Consider the following 16,421-nt stretch of genomic DNA (forward strand, 5'->3'; position numbering starts at 1 on the left):
CCTGGATTCTTAAAAAAAAAAAAAAAAAAAAAAAAAAGGCAATGTCATAAATGTTCCAAACTACGTAAGATTAAAAATACATGACAACCACAAACACAGATTGAAATTACAATAAGATAGCATCTCAAACTAATAAATGACTAAAATAAAAAACTAAACATCACCAAATGTAGGCGAGGTTGTAGAACAATTAGAACTCTTGGCCGGGCGCGGTGGCTCACGCTTGTAATCCCAGCACTTTGGGAGGCCGAGGCGGGCGGATCACGAGGTCAGGAGATCGAGACCACAGTGAAACCCCGTCTCTACTAAAAATACAAAAAATTAGCCGGGCGTGGTGGCGGGCGCCTGTAGTCCCAGCTACTCGGACAGGCTGAGGCAGGAGAATGGCGTGAACCCGGGAGGTGGAGCTTGCAGTGAGCCGAGAGCGCACCACTGCACTCCAGCCTGGGTGACAGAGCGAGACTCCGTCTCAAAAAAAAAAAAAAAAAAAAAAGAACTCTTGTATTATGCTAGTAGAAGTCTAAAATGGTACAAGTGCTTTGGAAAACTGCTTGGCAAATTCTTAAATATAAAACCTATGAAGGGCCGGGCATGGTGGCTCATGCCTGTAATCCTAGCACTTTGGGAGGCCGAGACAGGTGGATCCCTTGAGCCCAGGAGTTCAAGAAGACCAGCCTGGGCAACAAGGTGAAACCCCATCTCTACAAGAAAAATCCAAAGATTAGCCAAGTGTGGTGGCATGTGCCTGTAGTCCCAGCTACTAGGGAGGTTGAGGTGAGAGGATCACCTGAGCCCGGGAGGTCAAGGCTGCAGTGAGCAGAGATCATGCCACGGCACTCCAGCCTAAGTGACAGAGTGACACCCCATCTCAAAAACAAAACAAAAAACAAAACAAAAAAACAAACAAAAAACCCCAGCACCTATCAAGTTTTCTGCTTTAGCCAAGTAACAGGGACTGGATTTATCTTATTGAAAAAACAATACTCAAACAGACCAAATACAAAAACAACAGAAGACTCTGGACATCAGACAAGTACAGTGATCCCCGAAAAAAGGAAACAAGAGCTGAACCCTGGGATTGCCCCATCTTATTGCCTTGAGGCTTTCCAGATAGACTCCACATGTTGAATCAATGGGAGCTGAGAGTCTGGAGAGACCAAGGCAGCTATAATTCACTGAAAAAGGTACCAGAGAGGGGAGAGCTGCAGAGAGAAATCTGGAGATTTGCAGAGGGGGCCCGCCCCTTCAAGGATTCAGCAAAGCACGTGTGTGTGAGGAAACTAGCAGAAGCAGAGAAGGAAAAAACATCTTAAAGGATTATAGAGAACAATGCCCAGCATTCGCATAGGGCTTGGAACAGTGCCTGTTCCCAGGAAAGAGACTAGAAAAGTTTAGTCACAGGGTACTGGGTAGGATGTATTTGGGAAGGTCTTGCCTCAGTAGAGGGAATGATTAGACCTGGACTGAGCAATGCTTTGGGTCCATCTAACAAATCATAAAAGTAAAATCTAAAAGGATAAAACACTTTCCAAATAACATAACACCATCCCAGAACAAGGCTCAAGATTTATAGAAATACAAAACATCCAGCAGCCAACAAGGTAAAACTTACAATGTGATTACCAGGTAGTAAAACACACCCAAAATTAAAATAATCAATCATGTGAAACTGACTTAGAACCATCACAGATGTTAGAATTAGACAAGGACATTAAATGGTTATTATAGTTGTATTCCATATGTTCAAAAAATTAAGTAGAGACATGAAAGGTATTTTTTAGAAGACTGAAAATGGGCCGGGCGCGGTGGCTCATGGCTGTAATCCCAGCACTTTGGGAGACAGAGGTAGGTGGATCACGAGGTCAGGAGCTCGAGACCAGCCTGACCAATATGGTGAAACTCCATCTCTATTAAAAATACAAAAAACTACCCAGGCATGGTGGCACGTGCCTGTAGTCCCAGCTACTTAGGAGGCTAAGGCAGGAGAATCACTGGAACCCAGGAGGCAGAGCTTGCAGTGAGCCGAGACTGCGCCACTGCACTCCATCCTGGGTAATAGAGGGAGACTCTGTCTCAAAAAAAAAAGACTGAAAATGAACTTCCAGAGACAAAAAGTGCAATGTGAGAGATGAAAACACATTGGATGGAATAAATGGCAGATTAGATTTTGTAGAATAAAAAGATTAGTGAATTTGATGGCACAGCAACAGAATTAGTCCAAAATAAAACAATTTGGAAAAATAATCCAAACAAATCCACACATCCACAAAAGTAAGCTGTGGGGGCAACTGAAATAGTGACCCCCCCAAAGGGAAGACAGGAAGGAGGTTAAGAGTATATGCTTTTTGCAATGAATCAACACATCATAAAGGTAAAGATTCACCCAGTAGCAAAGCATACCCCGAAGTGCTTAGATTCTGTATGTCATTTCCCACTGAATGGAATTAGGGCTTCTTAGAGAAAAACTGATTCTAGATTTAAGACAGGAAATTCACAAGGTGAGCCTGCAACATCTTGATGCCAGGTAATAAACTGCCAAAATGTCATACAGATCCTGACTCAAGTAAGAATCACAAACTAGAGAAGAGTCTGAGAAGATAGTGGAGTAAGAAGCCACCAGAAATATGTTTCCCCACCTAGACAACCAATGCATTGGCAGAATGTGTCTAATGTGATTCTTAAGAAACTCTGGAGTCTACTGAAGGCTCACAACTTCCCGAAGAAGAGGCTTGGATAATAAATTATTGCAAATGTTGGTCAATTTCCGCTCTTAGCAGAGTGGCAACCACCTATCCCCTAATCCTATAGCAAGCAGCCCTGCACACAGTTTGTTGGAGCCATGGTGGGCAAAAAGGATCCTGTCCCAAGTATCAGAGAGGTGGGTGGCCATTTTTGTACCCCCCCCCATTGTTTTGCCCCTCTTCTGGCTGAAGTGATCTTGCAAGGATTTAAAGGGCCAGTGCCCTATTTCTTCTTCTTCATTTCTTTCTTTTTCCCCTTTGGGAGCCAGACATTAAGACTAGGACATTTACGGCCAGGCGCGGTAGCTCACACCTGTAATCCCAGCACTTTGGAAGGCCAAAGTGGGCAGATCACTTGAGGCCAGGAGTTCGAGACCAGCCTGGCCAACATGGTGAAACACTGTCTCTACTAAAATTACGAAAATTAGCCAGGTGTGGTGGCATGCACCTGTAATCCCAGCTACATGGGAGGCTGAGGCAGAATCGCTTAAACCCAGGAGGCGGAGGTTGCAGTGAGCTGAGACTGTGCCACTGCACTCTAGCTTGTGTGACAGAGAGAGACTCTTGTCTCTAAATAAATAAATAGACTAGGACATTCAAAAGCAACTGCATATAGACAGAAAATCAGAAAGTGACTGCGCATGCCCAGGGAAAGATGCAGACTGAGCAAAGACCTTTCGTTTACATCTTAGGCTGATCCTTGGAAGAGACAGACAACATAAGAAAAATGAAAACAAAAACAAAACGGCCAGGCACAGTGGCTCATGCACATAATCCCAGCACTTCGGGAGGCCGAGGCAGGATGACTGCTTGAGCCCAGGGGTTTGAGACCAGCCTGGGCAACATAGCAAGACCCCATCTCCACAAAAAATAAAAAATTAGCTGGGCGTGGTGGCATACAACTGTAGTCTGAGCTATCTGAAAGGCTGAGGCAGGAGGATTGCTTGATTCCAGGACATCGAGGCTGCAGTTTAAGTCATGACTGTGCCACTGTACTCCAGCCTTGGCAAGAGAGTGAGATACTGTCTCAAAAATAAATAAATAAATAAATAAAAATAAAAATAAAAATAACAAACCCCATCAAACCTTAGGGATATGGCCAAATCTAATTTCCAGAGTTATCATATTAGATTTAAATGTCCAGTTTTCAAAAGAAAATCACAGGCATATGAAGAAATAGTTAAGTACAGCATATTCAAATGACAAAAATAAATCAACAGATACTGTCCCTGAAAAAGACTTGATGCAGACCTACTAGATAAAGACTTTAAAACAAATGTCTTAAAGATGCTCAGGCCAGGTGTGGTGGCTCATTCCTGTAACCCTATCACTTTCAGAAGCCAAGGCAGGATTGCTTGAACCCAGGAGTTCAAGACCAACCTGGGCAACACAGTGAGACTCCATCCCTACAGAAAGTTTAAAAATTAGCTGGGTGTGGTGGCATGCACCTGTAGTCTGGAGGCTTAGGCAGGAGAAGCACTTGAGTCTGGGTAGTCAAGGCTGATGTGAGCTGTGTTCGCACCACCGCACTCCAGCCTGGGTGGTGTGAAGACCTTGACAGAGCAAGACCTTGTCTCAGAAAAAAAAAAAAAAAAAAGCTCAAAGAACAAAAGGAAGATGTGGAGAAAGTCAAGAAAACAATATATAAACAAAATGGAAATAAATGGAAATAATAATAAGGATAAAAAAAAACTAAAAAGAAACCAAAGGAATTCTGGTGCTGAAAAGTACAATAACTGAAATGAAAAAATTAACTAGAGGGATTCAAAGGCAGATTTGGGTAGGCAGAAGAAAGAATCAGCAAACCTGAAGTTAGGGTGATGGAAATTATCAAGTGTGAGGAATAGAAAGAAAAAAGATTGAAGAAAAGTGAAGAGGCTTAAGGGACCTGTGGGACATCACCAAGTAGACCAAATATACACTGTGGCAGTCCCAGAAGAATAGAGGAGGAGGCTGGACATGGTGGCTCACGCCTATAATCCCAGCACTTTGGGAGGCCAAGGCAAGTGGATCACTTGAGGTCAGGACTTCAAGACCAGCCTGGCCAACATGGTGAAATCCTGTCTCTACTGATATACAGAAATTAGCTGTGTGTGGTGGTGTGCACCTGTAATCCCACCTACTCGGGAGACTGAGGCAGGTGAACGGCTTGAACCCAGGAGGCAGAGATTGCAGTGAGCTGAGATTGCACCACTACTGCACTCCAGCCTGGGTGACAGAGTGAGACTCCATCTCAAAAAAAAAAAAAAAAAGAAAGAAAAGGAAAAAGAAAAGAAAAGAAAAGAAGAAGAAATGGCCGGAGAGAATATTTGAAAAAAACAATGGTTGAAAACATCTCAAATATGATGAAAGACATGAATCCAAGAAGCTCAATGAGCATCAAGCAAGATGAACTCGAAGAGACCCACATCAAGACACATTATAATCAAACTTTGGAAAGATAAAGAGGGAATCTTGAAAGCATCAAGAGGAGTGACTCTTCACATACAAGGGATCCTCACTAAGATTATCAGCAAGTTTCTCATCAGAAATTTTTGGAGGCCAGAAAGCAGTGGGCCAATATATTTGAAATACTAAAAGAAAAATAATGTCAACCAAGAATCCTATATTAAGCAAAACAGTATTTCAAAAGTGAGAGAAAAATTAAGACATTCCATGTAAACAGAATCTGTCTCAAAAATAAATAAATAAATAAAAATAAAAATAACAAACCCCATCAAACCTTAGGGATATGGCCAAATCTAATTTCCAGAGTTATCATATTAGATTTAAATGTCCAGTTTTCAAAAGAAAATCACAAGGCATATGATTCATTCAAGGCAAGTTCATTACCAGATGTGCCCTGTAAGAAATGGTCAAGGGAGTCCTATAAGGTGAAATGAAAAGACACTAAACAATAACACAAAGCCAGGCATCCATATGAAGAAATAAAGATTATCAATGAAGGTTAATACTTCAGCAACTATAAAAGCTAATATTATTGTAATAATTGTTTATAACTCCTCTTTTTGTTTTTTACATGATTTAAAAAACCAATATGTCAAAAAATAATTAGTCTAAAAGCTAGTATGATTATAACTTTGGTTTGGTAGAATATATATATAAAAAAATGATCCAACTATATGCTGTCTACAAGAGACTCACTTTAGATCCAAAGACACAAACAGATTAAAAGTGAAAGGTTGAAGAAAAGATTCCATGCAAATAGTAACCAAAAGAAATCAGGGGTGGCTATACTAATATAAGACAAAATAGATTTTAAATCAGAAAAAGTTACAAGAGATAAAGAAGGATATTATATATATTAATAAAAGGTTCAACATACCACCAAAAAGATATAACAATTATAGACATTTACATACTTATTAAAAGACCACCAAACTGTATAAAATAAAAACTGACAGAATTAAAGGGAGAAATAGTTCTACAATAATAGTTGGAGATTTTAATGCCACACTCTCAATAATGTATAGAACAAGCAGACAGAAGATAAGCAAGGAAATAGAGGACTTAACACAATAAACCAATGAGATCTAATAGTCATTTAATAGGTATAGAGCTTCAGTTTTACAAGATGAAAAGTTATGAAGATGGATGGTGGTAATGACTGCACAATTTTATGTTATGTGTATTTTACCACAACAAAGAAAAAATTAGACCAAAGAGGAAGAAGAACAAGAACAATAAGAACAACAACAACCAGTAGTAGTAGTAGTAGCAATAGTAATAGTAGTAGTAGTAGCAGCAGCAGAAGACAGAAAGAAAATAAAGCACAAGACATTTGGTGAGATTGAAACACTGACTGGAGAAACTTGTGACGAAGAAACTGGTCCCAATTTTTTTTTTGGTATAATAATTGCATTCAGGTTATCTTTTCATTTAACAAATCTTTTTGTCAGAGAATGCAACTTGTTCTGCCACCCACACTGGAGTACAGTGGCACCATCATAGCTCACTGCAGCCTCGAACTCCCAGGCTCGAGTGACCCTGCTGCTTCAGCCCCCCAAGCAGCTGGGACTACAGGCATGAGCTACCATGCCTGGCTAGTATTTTTTTATTTTTGTAGAGACGGGGGTCTTGCTATGTTACCCAGGCTGGTCTTGAACACCTCAGCTTTGCAAGGTACTAGGATTATAGTCATGAGCCACAGTGCCTGGCTAGGTTATATTTTAAGAGTCCTTGTCATTTAGAAATACATTCTAAAACAATTACAGATTGGCTACAGAATTATCAGGAGGTACAGACAAAACAAGATTGGCTATAAGTTCATAACTCCTGAAATGGGTAATGGATCCCTGGGGATTCATTAAACTATTTCTACTTCTTTACATTTGAAATTTTTTTTTTTTTTGAGATGGAGTCTCGCTCTGTCACCCAGGCTGGAGTGCAGTGGCATGATCTCAAGTCACTGCAACCTCTGCCTCCCAGGTTCAAACAATTCTCCTACCTCAGCCTCACAAGTAGCTGGGATTACAGGCACACGCCACCATGCCTCGCTCATTTTTGTATTTTTAGTAGAGATGGGGTTTCGCCATGTTGGCCGTGTCACCGTGGTCTCGATCTCCTGACCTCGTGATCCGCCCGCCTCGGCCTCCCAAAGTGCTGGGATTACAAGCATGAGCCACTGCGCCCGGCCCTACATTTGAAATTTACCAACGATTCTGCTGAGAAAAAAAATCCACCCCCCGCCCCCCACGAAGGTGGAGTCTTGCTCTGTCACCCAGGCTGGAGTGCAGTGGCATGATCTCAAGTCACTGCAACCTCTGCCTCCCAGGTTCAAACAATTCTCCTACCTCAGCCTCACAAGTAGCTGGGATTACAGGCACACGCCACCATGCCTCGCTCATTTTTGTATTTTTAGTAGAGATGGGGTTTCGCCATGTTGGCCAGTCTGGTCTTGAACTCCTGACCTCATGATCCGCCCGCTTTGGCCTCCCAAAGTGCTGGGATTACAGGCGTGAGCCACTGCATCTGGCCAAGAAATTTTTTTAAAAAAGCAATTAAATAGGCTGGGCATGGTGGCTCACACCTTCAATCCCAGCACTTTGGGAGGCTGTGGCAGGTGGATCGCCAACATGGCGAAACCCCACCTCTACTAAAAATACAAAAATTAGCTGGGTGTGGTGGTGTGCACCTGTAATCTCAGCTACTCGGCGGGGGGCGGTGAGGCAGGAGAATCGCTTGAACCCGGGAGGTGGAGGTTGCAGTGAGCCAAGATTGCACCATTGCATTCCAGCCTGGGCAACAAGAATGAAACTCTGTCTCAAAATAAATAAATAAAAATAAAAAAGCAATTAAATAAAAAAATTTATCAAAACAAGATTTAAAATGCAGATTACTTAAAAAGACTAAACATAAAATAGGATTGTAAAGCTATTCTCTTATGTTTCTAGCTTCTATCTGCTTAATTTTTATTTGTTGAGAGAAGTATTACAATTTGAAAATGTTGTTTTAATTTGTAAGCAGTGATATTAAAATGACCAAACATATAGTAGCTTAAAAAAAAAACCTGATAGAACATCATAATCAAGTGGCAAAAAGGAAGAGCCAAATAATTTGAGTGAAAGAAAGCTAATGAGTAGCAATTCAGAAGCACTAGTAATTGAAATCACAAGGTTATTTTTTTTTTTTGAGGCAGAGTCTCGCTCTGTCACCCAGGCTGGAGTGCAGTGGCGCGATCTCGGCTCACTGCAAGCTCTTCCTCCCAGGTTCACGCCATTCTCCTGCCTCAGCCTCCTGAGTAGCTGGGACTACAGGCGTCCACCACCACGCCCAGCTAATGTTTCTGTATTTTTAGTAGAGACGGGGTTTCACCGTGTTAGCCAGGATGGCCTCGATTTCCTGACCTCGTGATCTGCCCGCCTCGGCCTCCCAAAGCGCTGGGAGGACAGTTTTAAAAAATCTCTTGGGGAAACAGTGTAAAGAAAATAACAAAAGGCTGAAAATAAAAGGCTTACGTTATTGAGTAAGCACATTTAGGGCACATTATGAATAAGAGGAGCTAGCAAAAAAGACAGTATATAGCATGAAAAAAAGTATCCTAAAGACATAGGAGGTCATATAGGTAAACAATAATGACTGGCTCATGTCAACATTATATAGCGAAACCACCTGTCCTCCTTCTTAATCATCCTTTTCCCCTCACCCTCCAGGCAAGTAGAGTGAGCCAGTTTATACGGAATTCTGTAAGAACTAACTTTCTAGCTTAGGGTCCTTTATATTTTAATATGAGAAACGATAGTGGTCCAGAGAAAAAAACGCCTGAACAAACATACACACAAATGTGGATGTACCGCTCTGTGTGGGTATGTTATGTTGGGAAAACGGGTAGAGGCAGGAGAGTGACATGAGCCATTACTAACCCTTAACATAGTGTTTTGAGTTATATTCTTTCAATCTCTAACAGTAGTAAATAATGCAGGAGCAAAGACAGCTGGGAGATAAGGATGAAGAAAGACGGGAAAAAACGGTTAAGAACAAATGGAGAAAAGAATAAAATAGGGAATCAATGGACAGAAGCTACAGAGAAACCACCTAGCAATGTTTGAAAAATATCTTGGGGGCCGGGCGCGTTGGCTCACACCTGTAATCCCAGCACTTTGGGAGGCCGAGGCAGGCAGATCACCTGAGGTCAGGAGTTCGAGACCAGCCTGACCAACGTGGAGAAACCCCATCTCTACTAAAAATACAAAATTAGCTGGGTGTGGTGGCATGCACCTGTAATCCCAGCTACTTGGGAGGCTGAGGCAGGAGAATCACTTGAACCCAGGAGGCAGAGGTTACAGTGAGCCGAGATTATGCCATTGAACTCCAGCCTGGGCAACAAGATTGAAACTCCATCTCAAAAAAAAAAAAAAAGAAAAAAGAAAAATATCTTGGAACTTGAAATTCAAACCTCCTAAGATATTTCAATAGTTAAAAAGCCTTCTTTGCTTAGTTAGGGTCAAATAAAGGTACTCAGCATTTCTGGGGAGATTTGAGAGTATTTCTATAGTTTTACTTGGAACTTTTGCAAATTAGTAAAGAAATCTGGCACAATGACAAACATTACAAGATTAAATAACAGAAAAAACAGATATGGCCACCACAACACCCTGTGTAAGTTTTAAAAAAATTCCTTGGTTAGAATTCTTAATTCTTTGAAAACACACACACACACAGAGAGAGAAAGAGAGAAAGCCATCTACAAAGTGACCACAATCAGCACAAGATACTGTTTTAAGATGGTTGCAGCAGTTTTCCTTAGACATCTGGGGCATCTGTGATTTGTATTTTTCTAAGAAATGACTCAGAATTGACTTTAGAACAGTAGTCTTTCCACATTATCAACTGTTCTCTCTCCCATCCCTTCCTTCCTGCTTCTCTGTTCAAATCTCTTCCCATAGTCTACACGAAACTACAGTCATATGTAATCCTCTCCCCTTTAAATACAAAAAGATCAACAGCAATTAGGAATGTGCATTAAAGGAAGCTAAACGTGCATGAAAAGTAAAATAATGTATGAAATGTCTTTATACATTTTAAAAATAGCTTATAAACAGGTGATTTTAGATTTATCCAATCTAAGTAAGATTCGACTTCATCTTTTACTGAAAAATCTGATTGACCTTTATAAGCACAGCTGTTGAAACAACCTTTCCATTAGCTCACCGCACGTCACTTTGATACCTGTGAAGAAAATCAGCTACGGTTCCTTCCAATTCTACAGTTCTAAAAAATCCAGATAAAAACATAAAACAAGTCAGTTTTTCATTATAATAGAACGCAAACAATTATACCCTTTTAGACTCTAAACATAATCTACATTCACAGCCTCTTCAAAGTTGAGGCTTAGTATAATAAATACAATCATACCTTGAATTGTTTATCCAGTTTCTTTCTTCCTTTCTTTTTCTCTTTCTTTTAGACAGTATCTTTCTTTCCTTTTTTTTTTTTTTTTTTTAAGACAGAGTCTGGCTCTGTCACCCAGGCTGGAGTGCAGTGGGCTCAATCTTGGCTCCCTGCAACCTCTGCCTCCCCGGTTCAAGCGATTCTCCAGCCTCAGCCTCTCCAGTAGCTGGGATTACAGGAGCCTGCCACCAGGTCCAGCTAATTTTTGTATTTTAGTAGAAATAGAGTTTCACCATGTTCGCCAGGTGGGTCTCGAACTCCTGACCTCAGGTGACCCGCCTGCCTCGGCCTTCCCAAAGTGCTGGGATTACAGGCATGAGCCACCGTGCCTGGCCTATCCAGTATTTTTCATAAGAAATTACTTCCCTTAAAGTTTCTGTGCTAACTGACAAAAATCATAGACTCTTTACTTAGTGATACAAGGCATTTTCTAAAAGTTTCCTTTGATTTCACTTTAATTTGCCTGAAAAGAGGACAACAAGCTTAAAGCAATATTCTGAAAAATCACACCACACAAAATTAGACAAAATTCAGATGTGTGTTCAGAAGTGTACAATAAAAGAGGTAATTTTATTATAGTTTGCCTTGAGAAAAGACACCAAGGCCATCTACACAATAAATCTAGTTCCTTTCTTTGGGATTGGGATGATCGATTCTCAAATAGGTTTTTAAAAGGATACGTGTTCCATTAACTCCTGATATTTTAAAGTCATCTAGTAGTTGAACAACCATTTCTCTATTTGGATCATTAGGGTCTGAATTGCGAACCTGTAGTGGGGAAGAGACAGTATTTAGCAAAAGATAAAACATGGAAATAAGCCAAATGGTAGGGGAAGAATACTTATAGCAAATTAATTACAAGAAAGAGCTCACATAAATCTATTTTTAAAATATACTAAAATTTCAATAGCTTTAATGGAGAAAAATCTTAGTCAATTCATAAGAGGAAATACAACCAACAGGAACTATTTTTCTAATTAAACTATTTTGCTCCCTGATATCAATCAAAGTGTGGCCTCCAAATTAACTGATGATGGAACTAAGAAGCTTTTGCAGGATGCAAATCAACTACTAACCACACTGTTTTTTTCAGCGGACATTTTTTTTTTCCATGGAAAAACGTTCTCAATGAAGAAAACAGTATGCTGATTTACTTTTGGGTAGGTACAAGGCTCCTCATCTTGTCACAAACGGACATTCTGAAAAGTACTGTCTTAAGCCAGGTGCAGTGGCTTGTGCCTGTAACCCCAGCTACTCTGGAGGCTAAGGCAGATCACCTGAGGCCAGGAGTTGAAAATAAAAAAGAAAACTACTGCCATAGAAATCTCCTGGTGCAACATTCTCACTTTACAAATAAAAAATCTAAGACTCAGAAAGAAAAAAATGGTAACATGGAGGACATACTGGGGTAAAGGTGACCTAAACCCAGGTTTTCTAATTCTGAGTTTAAGTTCCTTCTACCACACTGGCATATTCCTAATTTAAAACAAAACTAAAAACACATTTTTGATAGAATTTATCTCAGCTTCCAGGTATAAATGGAATCAGTAAATACAGTATTTTTATATTATGTATTCTATAACATATTTGAAAACAACAAAAAAGATGCTATACATTTATTTACACAACTTTCCTTTTAACCATAGTAGGAAAAAAAAACATTATGACAGTAGCTACCTGGCCTGTAAAACATGCTCAGTGAATATTTTTATTCATTTGAAAGGTTTTTTGGTTCATGCGTGTAAGAAGAATTCTAATCATAGCATTTGCCACCAGTTCCCTACTACATGCATGGAATGTGTAAATATTGTTGTCTTCCTTTACCTCTTTAAGGATACTAGAACTTCATAGAGAAAATTATCCATGCTAAACAGTCTCCACTTGGTGTGTTTTAATTCAATGAAACTTGATTTATTTATAATTCTTCGCATTCATACATATAATCTAATACTCACTGACTTCAGCAACCGGATTTCATCTAGTGCTGTTTCGGTGTAATGCTCAGCACTTTTAACTACTTTCATTGCCACAAATTTCTTCCCCCTAAGAAACAAACAGGCAATTAAGACTACATAGCCTACCTTTACTTTAGGAAGCTAAGGTTTAGCTGTAAGATGGTTAAAAGGACAAATATTGATTTCACGTTTCCCTGTAGCCCAAACAAACTACTTCTATGGGAACATTTGTACTTGTTAATGACACTAACTGGCCAGATTTCATTTATAGGAAGAATAAAAAATCTGTTCTCAGATAATCTCAGTTGTTGAACATTTTCTCTGAGTTAAAATCCTTCTTTTGAATATCTCCCTGAGTTACAAGCAAAACTGCAAAATGAGGATAAATAAGGGGAAAGATATTACCAAATTCCAAGTGTTCTGTGTATATATCTGTACATAGGCAAAAACTAAAAGGTTAAAAGCTGTAATATTTTCCCATAGGCAGCCAGAAGAAATATTTGGGTGAAAAGAAAATGATAAAAATCACAAAAAAATCAAACGACAAAAGCTTTACCAGCATTAATTTAATCACTCTTGTCTCTAAAGTAGAAAGGGAGATATATAATACTGATTCTTCAGGAAAGAAAAGTGGTTTCTCCAAGAATATGGAGACTATTGCCAACAACAAAATTCTGATAAATGAATCAGGCTAGAGATAGAAGCCTGGATCAGCAGTGGAAACTCAAACATATTTAGACATCATCTAACTAATTCTTTTACAGAACCACTAAAACTTACTGAATATCCCATGATAACCATACTGTTGAAAAGTGTCCCCAGCCTAACTTTCGGATCACATGGTATCTCCCATTGAACAGATCTCCAATTTTCACAAGATGATAACCTCCTGGAAGAAACAGGGGAAATATAATCAGAAAAACCAGGACGAGAAACAATGGTAAGAAAAGGCATTTTTACATCACATTTTTCAACATCTATATACCTTTTATCAATAAACAGTTTCTTTTATACAATCAATTCAACAGAAGAAAATCTTAATAGTCAAATCAGCCACATAGTATTACTGAATTCATGTTATTAAAAAAAGTGAATAATGATTTAGATTGAGCCTACAACAGCCTCATCCAAAAACAATAAAAAGGTTGTATATCACAATATTCTTGTCTCTCAATAATCCAATAGGTTTATCTAAACATATATATCTATTTATAATTACAGTCTCAGGTGTTTTCTAGGAGACAGAATAATTGTTTATTTAGCAAAAAAAAAAAAAAAAAAAAGCAAGTAAGCAAACGGGATTTTGTTTCTCTAAATAAAAACAAAACAAAACAGCCCAGGCGCGGTGGCTCATGCCTGTAATCCCAACACTTTGGGAGGCCGAGGAAGGTGGATCATTTGAGGTCAGGAGATCGAGACCAGCCTGGCCAACGTGGTGAAACCTGTCTCTACCAAAAATACAAAAATTAAGGCTGGGCATGGTGGCTCATGCCTGTAATCCCAGCACTTTGGGAGGCCGAGGCAGGTGGATCACCTGAGGTCAGGAGTTCAAGACCAGCCTGGCCAACATTATAAAACCCCGTCTCTACTAAAAATATAAAAATTGGCCAGCATCGTGGCGCATGCCTGTAGTCCCAGCTACTCGGGAGGCTGAGGCAGGAGAATCGCTTGAACCCAGGAGGTGGAGGTTGCAGTGAGCTGAGATTGTGCCACTTCACTCCAGCCTGGGCGACAGAGTGAGACTCTGTCTCAAAAAACAAACAAACAAACAAAAACAAAAAACAAAAAGCGGCAAGGCATGGTGGCTCACCCCTATAATCTCAGCACTTTGGGAGGCCAAGGCAGACGGATCACAAGGTCAGGAGATTGAGACTATCCTGGCTAACACGGTAAAACCCCGTCTCTACTAAAAAAAAAAATACAAAAAATTAGCCGGGTATGGTGGCAGGCGCCTGTAGTCCCAGCTACTCGGGAGGCTGAGGCAGGAGAATGGCATGAACCCGGGAGGCAGAGCTTGCAGTAAGCCGAGATCGCGCCAACTGCACTCCAGCCTGGGCGACAGAGCGAGACTCTGCCTCAAAAACAAAAAAAAACAAAAACAAAAACAAAAAACCAACAAACAAAAAAACCCAAAAATTAGCCAGGCGTGGTGGTGGGTGCCTGAGGCATGAGAATCGCTTGAACCCAGGAGTCAGAGGCTGCAGTGAGCTGAGATCGTGCCACAGCGCTCCAGCCTGGGCAACTCTGTCTCAAAAAAACAAAATTAAAAAAACCCCAAAAAAACAGAAAACAGAGGAAGGCCTGAAAAGGCTGCCAACAGTGGCAAGAATCAAGGTATTTTCATATTTATCTTTGTCAGCTGAGAATAAGGAGGACCACATTCTTCTCCTAGATGGTATGATACATTCCATTTTGTGTTCCTACCCAAAGACTCTAGAAAGTTTCATCAAGAAACAGAAAAGATAACAGGCAACCTGATGACACCATTTAAGTGTCTGTAATTCCAGTTTAACTTAACAGCCATCACTATGAGAAAAAAAGTAGTAAGAAGGTATTTTGCAAAAATCTATATGCCAAAATGTTACCATTGGTTATATGTGGCTGATAGCATTGCAGAAGTCTTTTACTTTCTTTTCTGTTTAACACAGCTCTGAAATTTTCTAAGGTAAATATGTATTATAATTTTTAAAGAGGAAAAAGGTAAAAACATTTAATATAAAATTAGGCTTTGATAAATTAAGTCAGACTAAGAACAAATACTATTTCCTATGTTTTAGAGGAAAAGATACAAGTAAACAGCAATAAAACTGTGTTTATGCTGATAAACACCCAAATGAGAAATTGCAAATAGATGGCTCATGTCTCACTTCATACCTCCTTATGAACTTACCTTTACAATAATCATTAGGATCTTCTTGCTCATCATCATCAGATCCCAGAATCTCCTCTTCTTGCTCTGGTAGATCACTCTCAGAGTGGGGAGCAGAGCCTCGGTGCTGAGTTTCAGATCTAAGAAATGATATAAAAATGCCCATTCCATTTGGACAGAAGAAAATAAGACATTATCAAATGCCACCCTCCCCACAAAAAACTAAACTTTCAGATAGTATGAACAGAGTATTACCAAGTGGCAGCCTAGGAAAATATTAGCTGTAGTTTTACCTCATGTTAGAAAAATACTACTTTTTTAAAACTTCAGTACATAATAAAATCTGAAAAATATTAAAAAGTACAAGAGAAAAATTACTTGAATCTCAATATCCAAACATAATCACTGATAAACTACTGAATCTTCTTCCATTATGTTGCTGTATCGTCATAAAAATATTTATCTGTAATCACATACTATATAAACAAATTTGCATCTGGCTTTTTCTATTATAAACTTTTTTCATTTCTATGAAATCTCTTAAATCTTAACATGGAGGCCAGGCATGGTGGCTCACATCTGTAATCCCAGCACTTTGGGAGGCTGAGGTGGGTGGATCACCTGAGGTCAGGAGTTCAAAACCAGCCTGGCCAATATGGTGAAACCCCATCTCTACTAAAGATACAAAAAATTTGCCCAGTGTGGTGGTGGGCACTGTAATCCCAGCTACTTGAGAGGCTGAGGCAGGAGAATTGCTTGAACCCGGGAGGTGGAGGCTATGGTGAGACGAGATTGTGCCATTACACTTCAGCCTGGGCAACAAGAGTGAAACTCTGTCTCAAAAAAAAAAAAAAAAAAAAAATCTTAATATGCTTCCCTTAGAAGTATCACTGCTTACTTCGGCACATTCTGCTCAGTTGGACATTTAACTTATTTCCAATTTTTCACTCCTAAAAATATAGTTGT

The 16,421-nt window shown here is 39.7% G+C and overlaps 1 protein-coding gene across 3 annotated transcripts in view; it reads right to left on the reverse strand.

The window, feature by feature from the left end:
• The window catches only part of SRPK1 (SRSF protein kinase 1), an 84,911-nt gene that overhangs the window by 41,916 nt on the left and 26,574 nt on the right, over positions 1 to 16,421 (reverse strand). For all 3 annotated transcript variants that reach the window (XM_058432274.1, XM_032140308.2, XM_032140307.2), the window contains 4 exons: positions 15,477 to 15,595; positions 13,367 to 13,475; positions 12,587 to 12,674; positions 11,312 to 11,399 (listed from right to left, as the gene is read on the reverse strand). In XM_058432274.1, the coding sequence (XP_058288257.1) occupies positions 11,312 to 11,399; positions 12,587 to 12,674; positions 13,367 to 13,475; positions 15,477 to 15,595 (404 nt within the window). The remainder of the gene's footprint in view (positions 1 to 11,311; positions 11,400 to 12,586; positions 12,675 to 13,366; positions 13,476 to 15,476; positions 15,596 to 16,421) is intronic.

This window comes from Hylobates moloch, unplaced genomic scaffold, assembly GCF_009828535.3.
Source record: "Hylobates moloch isolate HMO894 unplaced genomic scaffold, HMol_V3 SCAFFOLD_20, whole genome shotgun sequence".
NCBI lineage: Eukaryota > Metazoa > Chordata > Mammalia > Primates > Hylobatidae > Hylobates > Hylobates moloch.